Genomic DNA, 23,298 nt, shown 5'->3' with positions numbered 1-23,298 from the left:
CGCGAGGCTGAGATACCGAGAGTGGAGTGGGCAGCGCTGTGCACAGCGTAGTGTCAAGTAAATCGGTTATCATAGTTGTACTGCGTACTTTTGCAAAGAAAAAAGTACTCTATTGCTTTGTACATGCGAAGAAAACGGGGAGATCAGAACACAAACCCTACACAGCGTCGCGTAACATCTCGCTCTTGCGAAGAAGGTGGTATCTCAAAACAGATGAACCGAAGGAAGACGCCAAGTCCGACCCATCATCTCAGTGTCGTAAAGTCCCCTGCCCCTGTACTCCAAAGCTTGAGCTTAAACCGAAATTGTCAAGTATAATCGTAGCATTCATAGCCCAAAGTTGCCGTCAAGTCCTCCAAGACCGGTGGGTGTGCTCATGTCAGAGATCATGATGCTAGCGTACATCCTGTCACTGCCGGGTGTGCCAGAATCCCACGAGTTGCTGCTGAACTCCTCACCGCTGGTCAGGCTTTCATCGCTGAAGCTAAGCACGCTCCGGGGAGGTGCTGCCGTTCCGTAGCTGTTCCAATCCCAGGCATCTGATGACCAGTTGGCGCTGCTGTCGGTAACAGTAGAACGGGTAAGGGGAACGTCGAGAAGGGCCTCTGCTGCTGGGCCTCCGTATATGTTGTCGTAGATGTTAGTCTGTCCGCCGTCCAAGGAGCCGAGTAGGCGCTCCCAGTCGGAGTTCGATACTTCAGTCTTGACAGCGGTGCCGTCGAGTGAGTAGCTAGCCAAAGCTTCGCTGTTGAATGAGAGGAAATCTATGTTGCGGTGGGCTGGAGACTGAGCAGTGAGGTTGGGTCGGTGCTTCTTGGACTGTGAGAAAGAAGCGCGGTTTTGAGTTGGTGGGCTCATGGTAGGCTCTGACCGGGATACATGTGGCTCGGAGCGGACGGACGAAAGGCTCGTCGAAGAGGGATTGCCGTGCACACCGACATTTGGCGAGATGGTAGGCAAAGTGGCACGTCGGGGCTCGTGCACATTGTGCCGACCAGACTTTATGGACCCTGGCGAAAAGCGAGCAGCAATAGCCTTAAGGGTCTTCTGCGTTGCGCGCAGCGTGTCCATTGGTGCGCCCATGCTGCCTTCCGAGTTGTGGCGGGACAGTGTAGGGGCGCCAACTTGAGGTACTGTAATAAGTGAACAGCCAATGCGGCGGAACTCCATAGAGCCAGCAGCAGCACCACGCTCAAGCAGGTCCATGACTGTGCAAACAAGGCGATTGTAATCCTTTGCTAGCTTGCTGTCACGCGCAAGGTTGATATTCTGATAGAGGAGACCAAATCCAGCCTGGACGAGGACCTCATTGCGGTTGAGGCAGAAAGAGAAGCTCAGCTTACGCTCGTCAAGTAACTGCACAATCTGGACGATGTGTTTGCTGGCGTCACCAACTGCGACCAGAGCAGATGAGCCCTTGTCACCGAGGTCAGCAACAACGACCGGGCGGTGGATCAAGGATTGAATGTGGTAGTAAGCAAGAGACTGTGTCGAGTTAGCGATGAACTAAAAGTGTTGACGAGGGTGACTTACGAGAATAGGTGCTCTGCTGCTCGTCACGTTCGTGCTGGGCTTGTCTTGCGCAAAGGTCAGCTTGAGATGCGGGGCCAGGTTATTCTGCCACTCCTCGAGCTCATCGGCCAAGGCACCCACGGTGCGGAACGAAATGTCGTGCGTCGATGAGGTCGGGTAAAGTTCAGCCAAAGCCCTGGACATGATGCGAGAAAGACGGAACAGGGCCAGCGCGCTCGAAAGTTTGGTCGACTCGCCGGGCAGGGTCGGCAGGAACCCTTTCTCCGTGACGTATTCATCATCGGCGTCCACTGGGTACTCGCAATGAACGTCTTCCTCCCTGATCAGATTGGGGAGACCAAAATGTGCGGCAGACAGGCTAGTGAGTGTTAGCGACAGGAGATCGACGCTCGGCACAGGAGCGCTCACCAGTCCACAGTGTACAGTGACCAGAAGACCTTCTTCCTAGTTTCGCTAGTAAGTGCACCAAGAGCGAAACGCTTTTGTGACTGATGCAGGCCAAGGCGTTGCGACAGACTGACGGCAAGTCCCTTGTACTTGAGCACGCGAGAGTAGTCGCCCTTGAGCAGAGAGTAAATCTGCGCAAGAACCAGACACTGCAATGTCGCAAGGTCATTGTCCATCAAGAAGGTATCAACGGCACTTTGCCATTGAGCCTCGAAGGATGCTACATCGTCGCCGTCGCGTGACTTCTTCTAGTCAGCAAGGCAATGGCCGAAGAGGGATGGGAACACATACGTCACTTGACAGCGCGGCGATGCCGAAGCACAAGTTGAGCTTCGCTATCGACTTGTTGTCGGTGAGCTCCTCCGGGTTGGAAACATACTGCTCGTATAGACCAAGGAAGGTTGGGCGATGAAGAACAGGGAACAGGGGTGCCCATTCTTGGAAGAAGATGTTGATCATCTGATCAGACACCAGACGGGGCGGTGGCTTAAATGAGACAGTGTGTTTTACTGATGAACCGGATGTTTGGGCACCGGCTCCAAAGAAGACAGCCGAGTTGATATCGTTGTTGAGACGACCAGTCTCCTGTGCCTTCTGCTTGAACGCTTCTGTAGTCTGTTAGATGCGTCAATGAGCGAGCCAGGTCATGATCATACCAACGAAGTTCCGTCCGCTTGAGTGACCAACGAGATACGAGTCGTGGTTTTCATCGTCCACGAGGAGTGGAGATTGTTGCACTTTGAAGGAGTCGTCCTTCTCTTGCAATTCCTCCCTGACTTCTGAAGCAGGTGGTGATTGCACGGATGGTCTCCGTCCATTTGAGAATGCTTGAGGAGAATGTGAATGGATTCGAGAAAGCATATCAATCTTCTCGTCTTTCTCATCGAGCAGCTCCTTCAGCTCGCGAACCTCAGCTTCCAATGATCGTACTCGCTCCTCGAGCGACTCTGTGTAACCTCTAGGAAATGCTCGGCGACTAAGCTTGTCACTAGTCTTGCACTCAAAGCCAACGTTGGTGCATTGTGTGCAGCTTGGGCGAATGCCGTCGCAGCGTATCTTCTTTGAGCGACATCGGTCGCAGGCTTGTGCAATGCGGGATTGGCAGCTCGACCCCACTTTGATAACTTTCATAGGCAATATTCCAGGCATGTTGGCGGTATTTTGTATTGTGCGGCTATCGATAGGTTGCGGCTCTATCGCTGGTTATGGCGGGGGCCCGCCAGGGGATCACTGACAGAACGTGTCACAAGCTGTCAGCATCCGAATAACCGGGTACAGGGACACAGGCGCTTATATGGTCGTTATGGTGTAATTTCCAGTCAAAATGTTGCGGCGTCGAAGGGGTGAAACGGTTGCGAAAAGGGTGACAGTACAGAGGGTGCGGGTGACTTTAGAAGGCGCGCGGATGGAGGGACGGCTGGCGCAGATGTAAGCTGTTGGTCAGTGTCTGCCCTAATTTAGTGTTCCGGGGAGGCGACTTCCAATTTGTGGGAGACCCCGGCGAACTGGGGAAGCGTGTCCATCCATGCACGGAAGAACGAGCAGCGCATCACTGGTCCGATGCTTTTTCGTCCACTGCGTGCCGCTATCCCTTGATGATGCAGTCGATCAATATGCGGGGAAAATATGCGTGGCCTCAGCCTTCGTTAAACGCTTCCAGCGAAGGGCGCTGTTGAAGCTTGGCAGCGAGACTATCCGTAGTGATTTGCGGGGAGGCCCTCACGATGCGACACGCCTGCTATGGACGCCGGCCCGAACGTTGTGACTGCCCGTACCAAGGTGCCATCACCTGCGTCTAGCCATCTTCAGGTCTTGAGCCAGACTCAGCGATCGATTCATTTTGGTGCAAGAACGTTTGCAACAAGTTGATAATGGTCTGGCAAATTGTAATTGTGGCAACGAGAGCGAGATCGGCGTCGACACTTGAGGTCTCCCCAACAACGCAAGCCTTAAGATCTCTCACCTTCGAGCAGTATGCCCAATCGTCGCTGAGCTCTGGCGCAGCCTGGCGCACTAGCCACCAATCTTCCAGAAGCTGGGCTTAGCAAGGCGAACACCACCAGTTTGGTTGCACTGACATAAGCCTACAATCTGTCATTTGCGGTAGATCGCTCGGGGCATCCTTCCACGAATCAGTGCGTTAATTGGACTATGCTTCGCAAGAAGCCCCTGAAACCTGGGGTCGAACTTTGGGGGATCTGGCGCTCATCATCAACGCTCAGCGGACGGATGCCGCTGTTATCTTGAACACATCGCGATCACTGCGCGGCTTTGGATTGATGTCAGTGGTCGTGTGACTGTGACTGCAGGATAAGGTTGTTCCAGTACGAACAATTGAAGATCAATACCGTTTCGAGTATCAGAGGTGCTGTTAGACTGGAGGCAATTGCCCCAAAGGGGAGAACACTTTGTGGTTAAATTCCAAGTGTTGTATGAATGGAGTTTTCACGGGTCTAAAAGTTACTGTATTGGTAAGACTGCCCTGATCGGCACGTCAAACATGCCAGTACATCAGTCCCTGCACATCTTTCCCGTGACAGGACTTGTTAACGTAGAAAGTCCCCAGGCCGGTGATTTCTGCCAGCTCAAGTGAAATCGACCTCCTCGGACTCCTCACCGAGACCAAGATACTGCTGGACGACTGCAGACTCCAAGAGTCTCGATTTCTAGAGCAGCTGTTAGTGAGAGACTTGTGAACGTTCCGCGGCGTGCTCGCAGATCAAGGCTGCACCCGGATATAGTTCGCAAACGCGTAACGGCAGAGGGCCTTAGCCTCAGAGCTCAATGCATGCTATACGGAGACTCCATGCACCCAAGATATACGGTAGCTTTAGTACAAACGCGGGGTACATGACACATTCTTACCTGACTTTCAAGTGCGTCCGTAGCCCTTTCGAGCATGTCCATTTCCAGGTTACGGAGTCGGCTCGCAAGGCTCCAGGGAAACTGGCGTATCGTTGCTTCTCTAGATGGATTCCCTACTGCTTTTAAAAGCGCAATCTGCACATCCACGCGACCCTGGAGCAACACCGTAGCTCGAAGGTGATAAACGTCCCATAACGGGTCCCCATGCAGGTGCTCCCGTAGCTTGCTGGTGTCGCGTAGCTCCTCGTCTCTCCAAAGAGATTGGATCTCACGCTTGCCCTCGACAGTCTGTCTGACCTTGAAGTCCAGTCCGTCTTCTTCGTTGACTATTACAAGCCAGATGAAGTCGCTTTCCCAGTCGATGGCTCCATCCTTCTCAAAAAGTCGGAAGCCTGGTGCTGCTGTGGAGACAAACATCTTCGCAGGACGTAGAGGGTCGTCGTCTGGAATGTCAATATTCAGAAGCATGACCTTTGCTGAAGCCATAGAGTCCTCGAGGAAGCCATACGAGAAGATGTTCTCACAAGCCCCTTTGTCGTCTCCGTATCTGTACCGTGGTCAGTAATGCACGGTCAATATATGACGAAACGTACGTTATGGTGATCTCTCCATCTTTACCTATGTCTTTGCCAGGCCGGAGCAGGAGTAGACCGTCACCATCTTCATCTGTCTCATAGAGAGCGGCAGTGGCGTCACCAGAGGCATGGTTCGCCATATCCACACATGGACACATGCAGTCACCTACACCCGGGAACTCTAACGCTCTGGATCGGTACATTGCATCGACACACATCCAGTCGTCAAAGTTGACAAGACCAGTGTCTTCATCCCACCAGTACCTTGCGCACCACTCAATCTTCTCTGTGGCGGTTCGTACAAGCTCAAACTCACGCAGCAAGCTGTTGAGCTTTGCACGTACTGCTGGCTGCAAGGTTGTGCCTGTGAGCAATTCTTGCTCCTCTTCAGACCAGAATGTTGGCAGAAGCTCATCTGGAAGGTACTTGATGTATTCGGTGAGAGGATTTAGCACGCCAACATCTTTGATATCCGGACAGCAGATAGTCGCTTGCATAAGAAGGAAGATAAGTACCGCACCTCTGGTTGTCTGCGACTTGAGTCAGTTGCTGGAAATTTGGTTGCAGGAATCATCACACCCTTCCAAAGTCTCCTGCGGCCTCGAGCACTTCGCGTAAGTGACGATCCGACTTTGCGAACAACTCAATGTTCTGTCGCGATATGATGAGCTCTTTCGGCACCACGAGAAGAGGCTCCACTTTGCCTCCCTCAAGCTTACGGTCCGCGATGACGGTCGAACCTCTGTCTTCAAAGCCTGGCAAGGGACCGATTTTGATGCCATTAAAGGAAACACCGTGGAAGGTTGCCCATGTTGAGAGAGTGTCAATTGGCTGCTTGAGCCACCCGTGGGCCCTGCCGGTACGGATCATGCTGGTGTGACAACGACAGCTCGTGGCAGCAGCGCAGGATCTGCAATGACACCTGCAAAGGGTACACGTTAGCAAGGCTGACTGGTGCTACTGCGTGTAGTGTACCGCCACGCAGGGCCTGATGCTCTTGCAAAGATCGACGATGGACCCTGTGATGTCATATACTCTCCCAACCTGTGCAGCGAGGTTGCTACGGTTCCCTAAGTGATGGCAATCTCCTGCGACCCTTAAGCTTGGGATGAGGCCCGCCGAACGAGCACGTGGGTACCGCAGAAAAACAAACAGAAAACAGGTGGCGGGGACAGGGGCTGGCCTCACCGCAAACCGTGCATGCGATAGGCTCTGGCCAAGCACTGTTGCGAACGTTGTTTTGATGTTGTGGTTGTCAGGCGAGCCGAAATCCCCGGTCTAGACTAGAGGTCCACCATCCCAAGGCGGCAAGGACGCAGCTTTGTTATGGGAGGCGCCGCCAAGACAGCTGCACGTAAACACCGCGGCTCATACAATATCTCTGCCACCACCATCGCCGGACTCCAGACATCATTACTGTTATTCATTCTCCGGACCATTGCAGGACAAGAAGCACTCGGCGACCGTGTTCGCAGCTTCACCACCCCGACTCCACCTCTCGCAATTGCTCTGCGCTGGTCCACTTTGCTCTTCCGTCCCAAGTCGCCGTCCTGAGTGTGTTCTTGAGACTTGCACCCGCAAGTGGTCTTCTGTCTTTCTCCGCGCCAGTTCAAGCATCAGCATTGCATTCTTCGTCATGTCTTCGCATTCGCGAGTGTCAAAGACGCCTCGCCCCAGCGCGGCCAGCTATGGTCAGGTCATCGAGGTTAGCACCATAACAAAGTCCAAAACAAAGCACCTAAGTCCGGATGCTAAGGCGATATTCTTCTAGTATATCCAAGATCGACTCTATCTTGCCTCATACACGCACACACCGGACGCGAACACACCGTTCCCTTACCCCAAGCAGCACGCGTCGCCCTCTAAGCGCTCATCGCGCGCACAAGCCGGACCCACGGCCACTGGCGCTAAATCACTCCCACCTGTGTACTTTAGCATCGACAAGACTTTGCTGTACAACGCCTTCCACGGCGACTTCGGTCCGCTCCACATTGGTCACCTTTACCGCTTTGCTGTCCAGCTGCACGAGGTCCTCGGCGACCCTTCGAACGAGGAGCGCGCGGTTGTATTCTGGAGCAGTGCAGACTCGAGGAGTATGTCAATATGAAACTTGGGATAGTAACACAAGCGCTAATATGTTTCAGGTCGCGCCAACGCCGCCTGCATCCTCGCCTGCTATATGGTTCTGATCCAGTCATGGCCGCCCCATCTGGCTCTTGCGCCCATTGCACAGATGGACCCGCCCTGCATGCCATTCCGCGATGCTGGATACAGCCAGGCTGACTACGTTCTCAATATCCAGGATGTCATCTACGGTGTTTGGAAGGCAAAGGAGGAGGGTCTGTGTGGACTCAAGGATTTCAGTCTTGAGGAATACGAGAAGTACGAGCGTGTTGACATGGGCGACTTCAACTGGGTCACTCCTCAGTTCCTGGCCTTCGCTTCGCCTCAGCAACAGCCCACACAAGAGATTCCCAAGTCTTCGCCATTGTACCTCACAGTACCGTCGAACATCGCCGAGGTTCAGAAGTCGAGCCTGCCCGGGCCCTTCAAGAATGTCCTCTCGCACTTCAGTGCACGCAACATTGGTCTGGTCGTCCGCCTGAACTCCGAGCTCTATTCATCGACCTACTTCGAAAAGCTAGGAATTAAGCACCTCAACATGATCTTCGATGACGGCACGTGCCCACCGCTGTCTCTCGTCCGCCAGTTCATCAATCTTGCGCATGAGATGATCACTATCCGCAAGAAGGGAATTGCTGTGCACTGCAAGGCTGGCCTCGGACGCACTGGCTGCCTCATTGGTGCCTACCTCATTTACAAGCATGGCTTCACTGCCAACGAGATCATCGCCTACATGCGCTTCATGCGCCCTGGTATGGTTGTTGGTCCTCAGCAGCATTGGCTCCACCTCAACCAGATGACTTTCCGGGAGTGGTGGCATGAGGACACCGTGAAGGCCAAGTTTGCCGAGATGATGCCCTCCACCCCTAGTGCGTCGCCTCGCAAGCAGCGCCTCGCAAGCAATGGCCAGACCTTCACACCACCAAACGGTTCCCAGAGGCGCGCCGCGCTCGGGGAAATCGAGTCGAATGAGCAGCGCAATGATGCGCGCTCGAACCTTGGCGTCCAGGAGGACCATCTGCCCGCGCCGACACCAGGTCAGCCTCGCAAGACTAGCAAACTTTACGGCACTGGTAGCGCAAGACAATCCCCATCCCGCATCGACGAGAATGAACCGTTCCAACGGTCGTCGACCGAAGCCAGGGCGGACTTGGCTCGTTACGATGGTGAGTCTGACGAGGAGTTCCATTTGCGCCAGATCGCAAGGAGAACATCATCTCGTTCGCCAGCTCGCACACCAGCGTCGATCAAAGAGAAGACACGTCGTGCCTTCAGCACAACTTCTGTCATCCACACGTCGGTGACTCACACATCGTTCGGCTACGGTGATGGCAGCGATGCCGAGAACACTGCACCGGGTCCGCAGACCATCAGCGGGCGGCCCAAAACACCAAAGGACAAGAGCGGCAGTGGCATCAGCGTCAGCAAGGTTCGATCGAGCCCACAACGAAAGAGCACTGAAGGCAAGACCAGCGTTCGCAAGACCAGTGGGAGAGTCGGCAGTGTCGGCAGCTCCATGGTCCGCCCCAAGTCATGAGCACTCTGGTCACGTTTGAGTTTTTGCATCATCGGTCTTAAGACACGAACGGCGTATCGGCATCATCACTTCTCATCGGCATTTCCTCTATCTAAAGGATACCAGCGGCACGAATGGGTGTTCAGCATTGTCGATTCAATGTCCCACAACATATGGCGTCTTACGAATGGCGTTTTGGATCACATGGGTGTGTGCTAGTCAGCACCTTGCGGGTTAGGTTTCACAGTCAGGCGTTTGGTGTGCTGGTTCCACTCTCTCTCGTCTCTTCTCAGTCACCGCATTGGTCGTCCTCATTCTGTCTTATTGTACTTCTGTCTTGGTTCTCTCTGCGGAATCCGGCTGCTGATGTCATGACATGATGAGGATAATGAGTACTTAGTCTTAACTACTTTGAAGTTCAACGACGTTCCACTTGTCTGATATAATGCATATGCCTCTTCCTCGGTGTGTGTAATCAAAACGAAATCTCGCTTCCCACTGTTCCGGACGTCCTTCCACTTCATCCTGATCCGCTGCCCAAGCCCTCCATCACAAGCACTTCGCCCGCCGAGTACGCAACGAGCCTATCCAGGTTGGCCTTCACGCCCTTCCAGACGCGGTGATGTGCAAGAGCAGCCCTGAACGATGCACCGTCTTGAGCAGCCGCATGATGCTGCCTGCTTCTAGCTCGCGGATACTGCAGGCGGAGTCTGGGGCGTAGAGCTGATCGGAGTCTTTTATGATGGTGGTGAGGATATCTTGGAGCTTTTGCTGGATTGTGTCTTCGACTGCAAAAAGGGCCATGGTTGTGGACTTGCCGGATGGGAGCGGATGGATCAAGGGCTGGCTTTTGAGATGTTGGATCGATTGGGGCTTGGTGTGGCGTGCCGCGAGACCGGGACAGCTGACTGTGTGCTCCCGGCTAGTGATCTGAAATAACGTGTGGAATTCTGTATGCACGAAGATGTATTATGAGCTCATGACGTGAGTCGCAGTCAAGGTCAGTATGATCGGGAATCATGCCATACGCTCTCGCACGCAGCTCTGCACCGTACCAAGCTCGCCAAATGCATCAAGGTAAACAACAGACCGTCGACAGACCTATGCAGTCGTCCTCCCAAGGAGTCTATTCGGATCCTCCTCATCAACACGCTCCGGCGTCGTGCTGCCACTCTTCCCCAGATCCTTGACGCCCTTGCTCTTACTCCTCAACCTTCCCCAACTCACACTCCTCCTATTACTCTGCTTCTCCTGCTTAACACTATGACTCCACCGCTTCCGCATCGGCGGTCGGCGATCATCCAGACCCAGCAAGCCCCTGATATCGCTCACCTCTACGTGTCCCCTCGTCGTCTTCATCCTGTGGACCCACGTGCACTCGCCGTTCTCGAACAGGAACTCGCCGCCGACCTGCTTGAAGTCGCCGCCCTTGAGGGCCTTACGGCCCGTCGACAGGCCCTGGAATATCGACTGCACGCTGTTGATCAGCAAGCTGGTGTGCATATATGCGGGCTTTGCACCGAGATCGTAGGTGCGTGTCATGCCTAGGTGATCGTAGATCTTGCGCGTGGGCTCGGCGTAAATGGGGAACGAGCAGCCGGTGGCTTCGGTGTACATGGGTATGAGCTCAGGGCGGCCGCAGCCGATGACGGTTATGGAGGTCGGTGTGGGGAGAGCAAGCAGGTCTTCGGGTGTCATGGAGGAGGAGAGGGTGCGGAGGTATTCCTGGCAGTTCTGCAGAGTCAGTATGGGGGCGCTGCAGATAGCGTGTGTAGCATGACTTACTCCGCAGAAAAAGTGTCTGATGAAGATGATTAGCTGCCGCGGCGCGACTCCTGATGCATCGTAGAGCTCTCTGAACGGCCGGCTCTTCCCTTGTGCGTCCAAGATAAGCAGATCCTCGACCTGCTTCAGGTCCTTCTCGGATGGCAGGTCATTGTTGACGTCGACGGTGCCCTCGAACTCCTCTTGCTCCTTCTGCAGTACTGGTGTGTCGCTGGCTGGCGAGAAGGGTGGCGTGCTGCTGTCGTGTGCCTCTATCGAATGTTTGGGGAGTGTCTCGCGCCCTGACGAGTGTGGTGGAGAGGGCGGTGTGGCTGAGCTTTGCGGCACCGGCGCAGATGTAGGTGGCAGAACGCTCTCTTTAGTGTCTATGGTCGCCATTTTGCTTGCTAGTATCGTAGAATCTGTATGCGAGACTATATCTCCCGCGCGCAGTCGAAGAGGGAGTTTGGCTTTCACGGAAGCCACGCTATCCGGAGCTAAAGCGCGTGAGGATGATCGCTGGACAGACGCGGCTGGGCAGCCAAACGACAAGGAATCTGTACGAGCTGACAGTTGGAAACGGGAAGGTGTTAGATGTATGCAGTCAGCAGATTGGAGGATGTACGAGTGAGACCCTGTGGTCGAAGACAAAACTTGAGGAAGCTCAAAGAGACGTGCGACAAGTTTCAAGACGCTTCGGGACGCCGCGACACGACAGCAACGTCAGCGGCTACGCAGCCCAGCGTGACCCTGAAAGTTAGTTTCCGCTGCCATGTTAGCCCAGGGGGACACTGGGGATGGACCTGGTTTGGGCTCGACGCTGCTTAGCCTGCTATTGATCGTAATCTGACCATTTGTGGGTGGAGGTAACTATCGGTGAGACGATGACGGCGGCTTCAGACCTGTCGCAGCGCCCTGCAAGGACCGACCAGGGTTCAACACCAACCAAGCTCTAAGCGAGGGTCAGCATCGCGACTTCCTCACCACCACTCATCCACGGCAGATGGTGCTAGTACACAATTGGATTCCATTTACTTTTGCCAAACCGCTTTTTCCCGTGAACACCACTGGTATCTCATGCAGCTCTAGGCCTGCCATCCGTTCGCCTCACCCATCTCCCGTCTCCTACTAGCCTTGATCCTCTCGACAGCCTCAGCATACTTCTTGAAGTCCGGGAAGTCAATACCCTGACAGTCCTTCTTGATCTGCACCGCCTTTCCCCCAGCCACGACGCCCATCCCGAAGTCGCCATTGTACTCACACACCAGCGCAATATCGAGGAACACGCCAGCGAGCCGGGCGTCCCAGCACCCCTCCTTCTGCAGCAAGACGGCCGTCTTCAGTAACTTGTTTGCAAAGTCAGGCTGTTTCGATCCCTCCGTGAGTCTGAAGCCTCGCAGCAAACGAGTCTCCCGGTCGAGTTCCTGGATTTGCAGCCTGTTCTCCGCGCTCTTGTACGCGATGCTCGTCTCCTAGTCACCGTCAGCTCTTTTACTTAACTTATCACCGCACGCAATAACATATCGTGTAATCAGGAAGTACTCACGTCCCCTTCGTCCCCACAAGCAGGGCAATCGCACACGAAGCCATAGTGCTTGAGCTCCCACGCACGGAGTCGCTTGTCGTGCTCCATATCCACGTAGCTGATGGTGATCTCCTCGCCGGCCTTGATATCGCGCATGGTGTGGATAGTCTCCTTGCCTATACTGGCGTTCCAGCTGAAGCAAGCGTTGGGGTTACAACTATGGTTGAAGCGTGAGGTGTGAAGGAAGACTGCAGCGCCAGTGCCCATCTCCATGCAGTTTGTCTGAAAGATGGAAATCAATGTTGCTTCGCTGCCTGTTCGCGCAGCATGCTGCTCCTCGATCCTCTGTCTTTCCCTGCCGGTGACACTAAAGTGGATTTTGCTCGGCCAGTTTGAGAGAAGTTGGCCGTGGCCGCTGTGGAGAGTGAAGTATGCATTTTTCCGTTCCTCGGTGAGCGAGGAGAAGACGGCTTCGATGTCAGCCTTCATGTAGTTGGCCATGGGGACGATGAGTAGGGGGGTGTCAGTCAGAATCCGGGTGCCGCGTGAGATTTGGCAGAGGGCCATGCAACCGTAGCCTTTGCCGGGGAGCGCGCGGATGGTGTAGTAATCGTTTTCTGTCGTGAGGTCAGCAGTGAGCGCACTATTGCAAACGATCGTGGGATGTACCAGGCGCAACTGGGATGTTGTCTGTTGATGCAATGGCGCTGTCGCTGAGAGCAGACATGGTGGGTCGGCTTAACGTTACAGGTGGAGTGCGAGGTGGACAGTTGCTGGTCTAGAAGGTATGTTGGCGATGGAGGAAGTTGGTAGTGAGGTTACCCGTTTGCTGGCAACCCAGAATGACAAGCAGATTCAGCGGCGAGGGATGATCAAATCACTCTCTGCCTCTCACTTGGAAAATGACTTCGAAAGTGTCCGCAGAGATCAAGTTGAATAGTATGAAAAAGATGCCGAGGCTAAAAAGTTATAACTACAGGCAAGAAAGTGCACCATGCTCCCAAAGAACGCCGCGCTGTGCCCATTATCATACAATATATCCATCCATGGATTTGTGAAACCATTATTGCTTGTGCGCAAGCATGAGCCGTACTGCGTACTTTGGCTTTCCCTCTCGCATCACCCGCCAACTATGGCCATTAGATCCTGGTAGCACCCTCAAAGTATTGAGTGCGGTTATCTTCGAAGCTCCCCTCCTTCGGCGTAGCCCACACCTCTGGGCTCACCACCTCACTATCATCCGTGCCCTGTCTCCTTGCCTCATATCTCCCCTGTCGTGGCGTGAGCATACGGTCCTCGACCCCGGCGCGAATGCTATCCGGGCTGGGCGTAGGATACTTGGGGCTAGTCACTGCAACCGAATTCGCATTGACGAGTCTACTGACGAGGTTATGCAGCGTGGCAACTTCGTCCTGCAGCGCTATGACGCGCGATTCGAGCGCGAGGCGCGCGGTGCGCTCGGAGTCCAGCAGCGTGTGGAGAGACGCGAGATCGCTGGTTTTTTTCGTGACGGTGATGGGTGCCGCGTCCTCGGTATGCGTCAGAGGCGGCGAGGGCGGACTGGCTTCGAAGCTGAGGTTGCTCGTTGGCGCACTGGTGCCAGCTGCGGGGAGAGGTTCGCGCTGGTGGATGCTGACCTGGCTTATAGAGCGGGACGTGGATCTCGTTCTTGTTCTGAGATTGCGGGGCGCGGACTCGAGGATGATGGTCTGCCGGCTGTTGTGCTGCGAGATGCGGTGCAGGGAGGATTCGAGTATGTGGACGTTCTCCTCGAGGTGTTGGACACGGTCTTCTACGCTGAGGCGCTTGGAGCTGCGCGAGGTGGTCGCTGGGCCTTCGAGTTGCGCGAGAGTTTCAGGGTGCTCGTTTGGACTGCTGGGCTCGAGGTCGCCGAAGTTGAAGGCAGAGACGGGTGGATGTTCTGGGGTTTCCCAGTCCTGGGCTCGAGGGGCTGGCTGCTCGGGAGTGGTTGGCTCGTGGGCGCGCGGTGTATGCTCGTTTGGCGTCAAATCTTCTGGTCCGACGAGTGTTGCACTCATGCCTTCATGAAGTGATTCGGCTTCCTGTACGACAGGCCCTTTGGTGTGAACGCTTCGCACTGTCTCGACTGTCCTGGCGGTTTGCGGTCTTGTGTTCTGGCTATACACACTCCCTGAAGCATAGCTCTCTCGCCAACTCTTGATCACATCGGTCCTACTCTGATTGGTTTCGCTGGAGAAACGAGCCTTCGCAAGCTCTCGCAAAGCACCTGCACTTCTTGACCTCCGCCTGTCCTTCAGGGAGGAAGGTTGCGTCGCTTGAGGCGGGCTCGATACTGCGATGCCAATGCCTGGCGACGGTAGAGGCTCATCCTCTCGCTCTTCCCAAGTTGACAATCGGCCTCGTGGTTCATCGAGACTGTGCCGCTGAGCTTTGCCACCAGGCATGTTTGGTAATGTTGCTCTCCGGGCACCGGGATCGGGTCGCTGGAAGTCGAATCTGAGATACTCGTGTGGGGGGCTTTCTGGCGGCGCGTTTACATTCATTGGGTATGGTAAGGAATGTAGCGGGTGCGGAGGCTGCAATTCCTTCACAGTCAGATCCGAGATTCGTTGGGCACTTGGTGTCAGAGGTTCTGGTGGTGCTGTATGGGCCTTCTGTAACATGCCGGGATCCTGAGTAGTATTAGCACACAGCTTGTCATTCAATTAGTCATCATCACATACGCTGTGGTGGTAGCTATGCCCTCTGCGCGAAGGCTCTTCGTTCTGCTCCACGATGCGCTGTCGTGGAAGCTCCTGTGATTCGCCTCGACTGTCTTTACGGCCAAACATTTTACGAAATACACTCCTGATTCCGCTCTTGCGTTTCTGCTTTTTCGCATTGATAGTCATATTCGACTGAGAGGGGCTCTCTGGCGTCGCGCGGAACGGTGTAGGCGGAGTTTGCGGCCTTGACTGAAAGACACTCTCCCTTTGACTCGTAACGTAGCCGTCGGTTGGATGCATCCCCAGCGGTGATCTGAGCGGCGAACGAGCCGGATGCTGGTCGTGGAGCTCCAGTTCCTGTCGAGCATAGTCCTGGTCCTGGCTCACCGTTTTCATAGCAATCTCTCCTGTGCCGTCTTCTGGCCGTAATGTTCCCTGCGAATTGGGAACCTGTCGTATGGTGTGGTGATGCGGCGCGGGTACATCTAATGCATCCTCCTGCCGCTTCTCGCCGCGCCTTTCAGCAAAATTCCTCTCTTCCTCGTCACTTAGCGGTGTATCCTCCTCGATTGGCATCGGCCCACTGATCTTCAGATCGCCGCGTCGAATGGCCTCGACTTTCCAGCTCGCGCTCCTGGGGCGCTGCAAACCGCCGTGCACGCTCATCGTGACTGCGATAGAATCCTCTCGAAGCTGCATGCGAAGCGGCGTTATGCTGCTCTAATAGAGCAGGCTGTGGGAAATACCTGCAGATGACCTTATGCGGATGAGATTGCGCTTGCGCAGATGTTGCAAGGTCACCCTAGCGAATACTGTAGGACGAACCACCGTTTCTCAGCATTACCAACGCGCGGATAGGAAAGTTGCTCTTGGGTAACTGTACATTAGAAGGAGATCCTAGCAGCGAAAAGGTCCGAGCCAAGTAATGTTGACGCGATGGTCGCGTATGAAACAGGTGGCTAACAATGCGGAATGGAATGGACTATGTACCCTAGTTCTGGCTTTGAAAGCAATTGCGCAGTTCGAAGAGGCTAAGAATAGTACGCAGAAAGAAGGAGACGTGAGAACGAGCGACGGATGTAGAACAGCACACGTCGGAAAATATGAAGGGGTGTCTGATGGAATAAGTATCAAACAGCAGCGTCACGTAGCAGGGGGTAGGGGCGGGGTGAGCAAATAGAAGAGGGAGCACCGCCGGCATCTGCGACAACGTCCTCTCTAATAGCAACAGCTCCAAGGCCCCGGCAAAATTATTAGGGCCCGGCAAAATGCTCTACAGAGGCGCGCTCGTAGCAGCAATTTGCGTGGGCATCACGGTACGAGCCTTCTCCAATCGATATCGAGCACAGACGTCCACGCAGTCGGTGGTTGTGCTATCGATGTCTGAAACAGCACGCTGTGCCGAAAGAAGCTCAGTGCGGAAGCCATGGGGGCGTCTCACATGCCTTTCGAGAGTCCTCCAGCACGGAGCGGAACCCGAAGAATCAACGCGGCGCCATAGCTTACACCCTTCACGGGTTCGCGCAAGGTTGCGTTTCGACGGGCTTCCCAAGTGAGCAGTTTGAGTGGTGTGTGCGGCGCCTAGTGCACATCAAGAATCCTGGTCTGCATGCATATAGTGTTTGAGGACGTGCATCCTCCAATGCGCCAGCGACGCGTATTGGACAATGCACACCCCCAGGCACCGAGTGAGAGCCTGGCTGCATGAGGGACAGGAGCAGTCCTGGCGCCCCGAGGGCAGCTTAACCGCAGCGCTGAGACACGAATGACGAATTCCCGCCGTAGGTGCTGTGCTGCTGATAAGGTCTGTGAACGCATAAAGCGTGGCTGCACAGGTAAAATTGGGTGCTCAACGTTCGATAGCACTGGCTCAATAGAGGCTCGATAGAGATCCACGATTTGGGAAAACAGATATGGTACGACTTTAATTTACGCTGCTATTGGGATATTCTAGCGTACCACATCTCGGTGAAGTTTGCACGCAGCCTCGAGCTTGGCGTGTTGGCTCTTCGTTACCCCGTAGGCCAACTAGTCCTCTGCAGGTAAACTTTAGCGCATCTGCATCTCTGCTGCTCCTAACCATGCATATTGCACACTACCATGCTGCCATGCAGCAAAAGCAGAGCCTCGCCTGCGCTCTGCTCACCTATCGCGCGACCTTCTTGAGGCATCTGGCTTATACACCGAGTCTTACACCGGTATTTCTGACAGGCCTGACCCTCCAAGTGCACTATACAGCTGTCAGATGGACAGCAGCTGGCCATTTTGTCCCCGCGGCTTTGGTCACCAATCAATGCATGATGCGCAAATCTCCGCCAAGGTACGTTCACTGTTCCACCCGCATGCAGCATCTCGGCCTGTCTCGCTTGTCCTCGCCTCTCAACACCTCCACAGCCTCGCGATTACGTTGTCTCTCTCCACAATATCGACCTAGGCACCCCCGCTACTCTTACCGCTGTGCTGTGCTAATCATCGCCGGTATACACGTCCGCCAAATTTGGATACCGCAGGTCAGCATGCTCCTCGAGATACTCCATCCACTGCTTCAAGAACGCGCTGCCCCTGAGATGTGCGTTAGCAGCGTGCTTTGGGCGAGGCGTGCAGATGTCGTGATACGGCGAAAACGGCAGCGAGGGGTAGCAGGAAGTGTGGGCTTGCAGGTGCGGGATGGACCTTGTCTTCGACATGCGCCACCATCCTCTTCACCACAGCGTTTCAACAGTCTTTCAGCCTGCCACACAAATCTATCTCCATCCGCAATGTAAGCGATACAGGAGAAAGGTCATACGTACTTGCTAATCGTCTCGCTGTCACCGATCACGCAGAGATGTCTCTTCGGTCTTGTCATGGCGACGTTGAGTCTCCTCTTCTCGCCCAGAAAGCCGACTTCATGAACTGAATTGCTGCGCACCGTACTCACGACAACAGCTTCTTTCTCGCGGCCCTGGAAACCATCGACAGACCCGAGTTCGAGCTGCGGATGCTTCTCCTTCAGCAGACCGGCGAGCAGCGCTAGCTTGATGTTCACAGTCAGTTGTGGAAGTTTCGATGTCAAGGGAAGCAAAGAGGACAGGGATCCCATCGCCCACACTCCTCGGATCGGCGCGGCCGTACCGCCTACGATTCAACCTGCAGATGGGTAGGCGAGCAGATCTAAGGGCTTGCATCCGCGATCGCATTGATGAGGGAAATTCGACGTACCTGCGCGTTATACGGCGTAATGACGGCAATGTCCTCCTCCCTCACACCGGCATCGATGAGGTTATTAACGTGCATTCTGACCAGTGCGGCTTCGGCTTCGTTGCTTTTACTGTCGCCCAGACTCATGCCCTTGCCGCCCTTGCCGATGACACCCTCGTCTTCAATTTTCTCAAGGAAGTCGCCACCCTGCGTGTCCCAAAATACCAGAGGCTCTTTCGTGTCCTCTGTTTCTTCGACGTCGTAGGGGAGATCGGTGAGCAGGCGGTCTTTCACTGCATCGGCGGCGAAGAGTTCTGAGCCATAGAGAGCGTCGGACGGGAAGCGCATTATGGCTTCGTGCATGCGGTATTGGGTTGTGAGCATGCGTTTTATGCTGGGTCCGTGGAGGGCGAGAAGGCGGTCGAAGAGCGTTGTTTCGAGAGTCTTGCTGATGCCCGACGGGTCCCCTTTCACGCTTGTTGCGACTTTCTTACTAGCCTTCGACTCTTTCGAGTTCAGTGACTTGATCGTGGGTGGCAACTGCAGGTGGTCGCCTGCAAGAACGAGCTTGTTTGCTTTGACCCAGAGAATAGGGACCCAGCATTGTGCCTCAAGCGCCTGGCTTGCTTCATCGACAATGACGACGTCGAATTCCTGACCCTTGAGATGAAAACCTCCGGCACCGTGGAGTGTTGCGAGAACTACTTTGGCGCCTCCAACGAGGTTGTTCACACAGCCTTTCTCGCGCTCTCTGTATTCTTGACGCAGCTCTTTCAGTTCGGTGTAGATCTGCCTTTTCTCATGGCCGTTGCGGGTCTTGCGTATCGAGGCTTGTTTATCATCCATCTCTTTGCGTACGTCTTGGACTAGGGCTGCAGCTTCGGATGTGCGGGTAAGGACGTCGAGTGAGTGGTTCAGCACAGATGGCAACAGGCGAGCTGGATGGCCCAGTCGGACCATACTGACTTTGTGGGAAGCCAGTCGCTCGACGATGTTGTCTACTGAGATGTTGGACGGACCGCACACCAGAAGACGAAGGTTCTGCTTCAGTAGCTGCAGTATGAGCTCAATCAATGTATGCGTCTTCCCTGTGCCCGGTGGACCGTGGATTAGTGCAACTTCTCGAGAAGCCAGAGCAAACCTGATAGCTTCCTTTTGGCTGTCGTTCAAGCTTGGGTCGTTGAACTCTAGCTTGTGTAAAGGATGTGAGGGGTCATTGAGATCAGAGGGGAGGGGCGTAGGTGAGCCTTGACCGAAGAGCACCCTCATAAAGGGTGTGTACTCCTGCTCCCCGAACTTCTGCAGTCTGGTCATGGTTTGGTTCATCCTGTCAGGGATGAGTATGCGATGTTTGACGTAAGTCCTTGTATTGCTGCGAATGCGTACCTCTTGTAGGTGACATCATTCGCCAATTTGACTCTATATGGTGCATCAGCCTCTGTTCCGAATGTGTGCGCCGTGTGAATGCGACTGACATCCACAGCTTGCTCCCACTCGGCACATTAGCATCTTCTTTGTCCAGCACCACCTCAACGTTTTCGCGCCTCACCCGCAGCACCACGCCCTCTGCGCCCTTCTTCTCCAGCTCCCTCTTCTCAGTCTTCTTTGCGCTGCCCGCCGGCTGGTCTGCGACCGCTACAATGTCTCCAACTCGTATGCCGTGCTCAGGTATCTCTGGCTTGGCGCCTTTTGTGACCACCGCAGGGTCTAAGGCAAGCTCCACGATGGTCTTGCCGCCCATGCCGGTTCGCACAGAGGAGACATTGAGATTCAGGATCGCGAGACCACCGCGGGCCAGGGCAGTCGGTGTGTGCGAGGAGAGGAGGGCGTCTGTTTCCGCGAGCTCGGCCTTCAGCTCAGCATCGAGCAGAACCAGCTGAGAGGCGGCGAAGGCCGGGATGTCTGTAGGGTCCGGCATTCCTGTTAGTTGCGGTGTGGTCAATGTTGATGTGGGCAGCTGTGAGGCTGGAGATGGTTTGTGTAGCTCTGGTGGGGCTTGCTATGACGCGCGCAAGCTCAAGGTGGAGTTTTTGCGGTCGCGGGCAAGCTCCCAACGTTTACACTGACGTTTCTGAGGATGCGGATCGCATCCCGTCGAGTCATGGTGAGGCTCCTCACGAAGAAGTCAAGTGCTTGCAAAGCAGATAGCCGGGTGCATCGAGCGTTCGAAGCTGCATAACCGCGTCGGCGCGCTAGCGATATAAGCCAAACCTCGCTCTTGAGCCTCCACCTTCTGAGAGCCTCTCATTCCATCTTGACGCAGAATTGAGGCTATACTCAAGTACCGGACGGATTGCTGAAGTGCTTAAACCTGGAGCGATATCGTACACACTCCAGCCACAAGCTGCAGGACGTCGGTATGCTTACCGCTCTTATACTGCGGTGCTCGGCAATGGAGAGCGAAGGGAAACAGCCGTGTAACTACTCAACTTCCTCGAGACCGGGAATTGACAGAAGATTCTGTCATCTCACCACCAATTCGCTCGTAAACCCATGCGTACTTATGGTCCCAAGGCAGTGATGTGTAAAGAACAGCCGTGTCCTTCAACCGGAAGGGGCAACTTTACCCGACGCGCCTTCCAACTCAACGCGACCCAGCGCGCTGCACGGCTCCAGTTCCGCCCATGTGGTAAACAACTCCCGAACGCATTGCCCAGCCTATCCAATGGTCAGCAGCCGCTCTCCAGTGCCCAGCAAATGCGCCAGTTCCGAGAGCGGCGCGAGCTTCAGCCTCTTGACGCGAGCATCGCGCGAGAGATGCGACAATACCGAGCCTCACCCGTGAATGAGGGGCTCTCGCGGGATGACGGAGCCATCGGAGATACCCCACATCTTCAAATAAAAGGTCGGGAGCCCTTCCAGAGCCTGGAGTAGCCTACCAGTCTTCCTCTCTTCTCCTCTTCGTTCCGTCTCTGCAAACTCGAGACTGTATTCCTCACTTCTAGATACCCATTAACTCCATCGCACCGTCACAATGCCCGCCGATACCGTTGGCAAGGTACGTCAACAGTCACAACAACACAACAGCATTATTTAGAATCACGAAGCTGACAATTGCGTAGACCATCACCTGCAAGGTACGTTTTGAAGCTTCTCGGTCTTCAGTCTCGCTGTGGGCTCGCTCGCAAAGCTCCTCTGTCCGCCTTCGGTGACGTTTTCCCCAAGCTTGGCACTTGCGGATCCGCAGACTGCAGACAGGCATTGTGCGGCGGAAAACGCGAGCACTCAAGAAACGAGATTGTAAAAGGTACGAACAACTGTACTGACCAAAGCAGGCCGCCGTTGCCTGGGAAGCCGGCAAGGACCTCTCCATTGAGGATGTCGAGGTCCTCCCACCCAGGGCCCACGAGGTCCGCATCGAGATCTACTACACCGGTGTCTGCCACACTGATGCCTACACACTGTCCGGCAAGGACCCCGAGGGTGCTTTCCCCATCGTCCTCGGGCATGAGGGTGCTGGTATCGTCGAGTCCGTTGGTGAGGGCGTCACAAACGTAAAGCCCGGTGACCATGTTGTTGCCCTTTAGTATGTATTCCAGCCATCGAAGTACCTGACGACAGCTAATAGCTTCCAGCACACCAGAGTGTAAGGAGTGCAAATTCTGCAAGTCCGGCAAGACCAACCTGTGCGGTAAGATCCGCGCAACACAGGGCAAGGGTGTAATGCCTGACGGCACCTCGCGCTTCAAGTGCAAGGGCAAGGACCTCCTCCACTTCATGGGAACCTCCACATTCTCCCAGTACACCGTTGTCGCCGACATCTCCGTCGTCGCCATTACCGAGAAGGCTCCCATGGACCGCACCTGCTTGCTCGGCTGCGGTATCACAACCGGTTACGGTGCCGCCGTCATCACCGCAGGCAAGGGCGGTGTCGAGGAGGGCTCCAATGTCGCTGTCTTCGGTGCTGGCTGTGTCGGTCTGTCCGTCATCCAGGGTGCCGTCAAGAACAAGGCTAGCAAGATCATCGTTGTCGACGTGAACGATTCCAAGGAGGAGTGGTCGAAGAAGTTCGGCGCCACCGACTTCGTCAACCCTACCAAGCTTGGCTCCCAGAGCATCCAGGAGAAGCTCATCGAGATGACCGATGGCGGCTGCGACTACACATTCGACTGCACAGGTAACGTCAATGTCATGCGCGCTGCGCTCGAGGCCTGCCACAAGGGCTGGGGAGAGTCCATTATCATCGGTGTCGCTGCTGCTGGTCAAGAGATCGCCACTCGCCGTACGTATACCCACACTCAATGTACAGACACATATGTTAACAAATCTCACAGCATTCCAGCTCGTCACTGGCCGTGTCTGGAAGGGCTGCGCCTTCGGCGGCGTCAAGGGCCGCACCCAGCTCCCTGGCCTCGTCGCCGACTACATGAACGGCGACCTCAAGGTCGACGAGTTCATCACGCACCGCCAGCCGCTCGATAAGATCAACCAGGCCTTTGGCGACATGAAGGCTGGTGACTGCATCCGCTGCGTCGTCAACATGCGCGAATAACTACGCTCGGGCCCCCAAGACCAGTTTCTGATGGCCAGGCTTTAGTTTGGATTTAGTCTAATGATTTGTGAGTTGATGTTTGATGATATCACGAGTTGAAAGCGGGGTGTATAGAGAGAGGGGTAGTGGCGATGATGATGTTGGCGCTGATGAGTCTAACTCGAGTCTGGAAAGTGGTGTATATTTCTGGTCTGAACGGGCTAGTATGAATTTATAAAAGTCCTCCTTATGTCCCGCATGTCCTTGCCTGTCTTTGCGCTACTGAAATCGAACTTCAATGCCCATACTCGCCGCTGGCTGACGATAGATGTTTGAGCATAAAGTCGCTGGTCCTAATACAAATTTGCCGTTCCGACATGCACTGACCTCTCTTTCACTAACTATTCAAAACAACAGACTACCAGAACAATGTTTACGGTAGCCTCCTACCTCCTGCTATGTTCTGAACCCCAATTTCGACAAGATGGTTCGTCACATGCTGCACGACGACTTGGAAGGCATGCCATCCGCTTCGAACAAAGCATGCACTTCCAATTCGCGCCAACAAAAAGGCATAGGTATGGGCAATGATTCTGCTGATCCGTATTAAA

General features: G+C 54.8%; 10 protein-coding genes across 10 annotated transcripts; 4 read left to right on the top strand and 6 right to left on the bottom strand.

Annotated features, from left to right (window-relative positions):
* Positions 1-25: 25 nt before the first annotated feature.
* Positions 26-3,423, bottom strand: M421DRAFT_421551 (C6 transcription factor FacB). The gene is made up of 5 exons (XM_033592870.1): positions 2,637-3,423; positions 2,272-2,588; positions 1,942-2,222; positions 1,534-1,891; positions 26-1,485 (listed from the first exon to the last, which is right to left on the bottom strand). Exons 1-5 carry the CDS (start codon positions 3,127-3,129, stop codon positions 328-330), a joined length of 2,607 nt encoding a protein of 868 aa, XP_033447964.1. The 5' UTR covers positions 3,130-3,423; the 3' UTR covers positions 26-327.
* A 927-nt stretch (positions 3,424-4,350) lies between these two features.
* On the bottom strand, positions 4,351-6,655 carry M421DRAFT_421550 (SET domain-containing protein). Its single transcript, XM_033592869.1, has 4 exons — positions 6,000-6,655; positions 5,439-5,950; positions 4,846-5,392; positions 4,351-4,646 (listed from the first exon to the last, which is right to left on the bottom strand). The coding sequence occupies exons 1-4, from the start codon at positions 6,288-6,290 to the stop codon at positions 4,566-4,568; spliced, it is 1,431 nt and encodes a 476-aa protein (XP_033447963.1). The 5' UTR covers positions 6,291-6,655; the 3' UTR covers positions 4,351-4,565.
* Positions 6,656-7,056: 401 nt separating this feature from the next.
* On the top strand, positions 7,057-9,081 carry M421DRAFT_64490 (tyrosine-protein phosphatase CDC14; the record flags this gene model as incomplete). Its single annotated transcript, XM_033596166.1, has 3 exons — positions 7,057-7,125; positions 7,192-7,513; positions 7,565-9,081. The coding sequence occupies 3 exons, from the start codon at positions 7,057-7,059 to the stop codon at positions 9,079-9,081; spliced, it is 1,908 nt and encodes a 635-aa protein (XP_033447962.1).
* Positions 9,082-10,161: 1,080 nt separating this feature from the next.
* Positions 10,162-11,223, bottom strand: M421DRAFT_93091 (uncharacterized protein; the record flags this gene model as incomplete). Its single annotated transcript, XM_033598086.1, has 2 exons — positions 10,162-10,794; positions 10,846-11,223. The coding sequence occupies 2 exons, from the start codon at positions 11,221-11,223 to the stop codon at positions 10,162-10,164; spliced, it is 1,011 nt and encodes a 336-aa protein (XP_033447961.1).
* Positions 11,224-11,909: 686 nt separating this feature from the next.
* On the bottom strand, positions 11,910-13,076 carry M421DRAFT_5971 (SET domain-containing protein; the record flags this gene model as incomplete). Its single annotated transcript, XM_033595705.1, has 3 exons — positions 11,910-12,296; positions 12,371-12,966; positions 13,019-13,076. The coding sequence occupies 3 exons, from the start codon at positions 13,074-13,076 to the stop codon at positions 11,910-11,912; spliced, it is 1,041 nt and encodes a 346-aa protein (XP_033447960.1).
* A 412-nt stretch (positions 13,077-13,488) lies between these two features.
* On the bottom strand, positions 13,489-15,702 carry M421DRAFT_5970 (uncharacterized protein; the record flags this gene model as incomplete). Its single annotated transcript, XM_033595704.1, has 2 exons — positions 13,489-15,003; positions 15,055-15,702. The coding sequence occupies 2 exons, from the start codon at positions 15,700-15,702 to the stop codon at positions 13,489-13,491; spliced, it is 2,163 nt and encodes a 720-aa protein (XP_033447959.1).
* Positions 15,703-15,848: 146 nt separating this feature from the next.
* Positions 15,849-16,317, top strand: M421DRAFT_173487 (uncharacterized protein). The gene has a single exon (XM_033587804.1). The coding sequence runs from the start codon at positions 15,962-15,964 to the stop codon at positions 16,214-16,216; it is 255 nt and encodes an 84-aa protein (XP_033447958.1). The 5' UTR covers positions 15,849-15,961; the 3' UTR covers positions 16,217-16,317.
* Positions 16,318-16,899: 582 nt separating this feature from the next.
* Positions 16,900-17,995, top strand: M421DRAFT_173464 (uncharacterized protein). Its single transcript, XM_033587802.1, has one exon. It carries the CDS (start codon positions 17,118-17,120, stop codon positions 17,799-17,801), a length of 684 nt encoding a protein of 227 aa, XP_033447957.1. The 5' UTR covers positions 16,900-17,117; the 3' UTR covers positions 17,802-17,995.
* A 67-nt stretch (positions 17,996-18,062) lies between these two features.
* Positions 18,063-20,354, bottom strand: M421DRAFT_173468 (P-loop containing nucleoside triphosphate hydrolase protein). Its single transcript, XM_033587803.1, has 3 exons — positions 19,692-20,354; positions 19,603-19,635; positions 18,063-19,543 (listed from the first exon to the last, which is right to left on the bottom strand). The coding sequence occupies exons 1-3, from the start codon at positions 20,132-20,134 to the stop codon at positions 18,190-18,192; spliced, it is 1,830 nt and encodes a 609-aa protein (XP_033447956.1). The 5' UTR covers positions 20,135-20,354; the 3' UTR covers positions 18,063-18,189.
* Positions 20,355-20,850: 496 nt separating this feature from the next.
* Positions 20,851-22,953, top strand: M421DRAFT_421542 (alcohol dehydrogenase). Its single transcript, XM_033592868.1, has 5 exons — positions 20,851-21,214; positions 21,279-21,293; positions 21,492-21,742; positions 21,792-22,438; positions 22,491-22,953. Exons 1-5 carry the CDS (start codon positions 21,191-21,193, stop codon positions 22,706-22,708), a joined length of 1,155 nt encoding a protein of 384 aa, XP_033447955.1. The 5' UTR covers positions 20,851-21,190; the 3' UTR covers positions 22,709-22,953.
* The last annotated feature ends 345 nt before the right edge of the window (positions 22,954-23,298 follow it).

The sequence above is a fragment of the Didymella exigua genome (assembly GCF_010094145.1).
Source record: "Didymella exigua CBS 183.55 unplaced genomic scaffold M421scaffold_16, whole genome shotgun sequence".
NCBI classification, from domain to species: Eukaryota; Fungi; Ascomycota; class Dothideomycetes; order Pleosporales; family Didymellaceae; genus Didymella; species Didymella exigua.
This window is presented reverse-complemented; position numbering and strand designations above follow the sequence as displayed.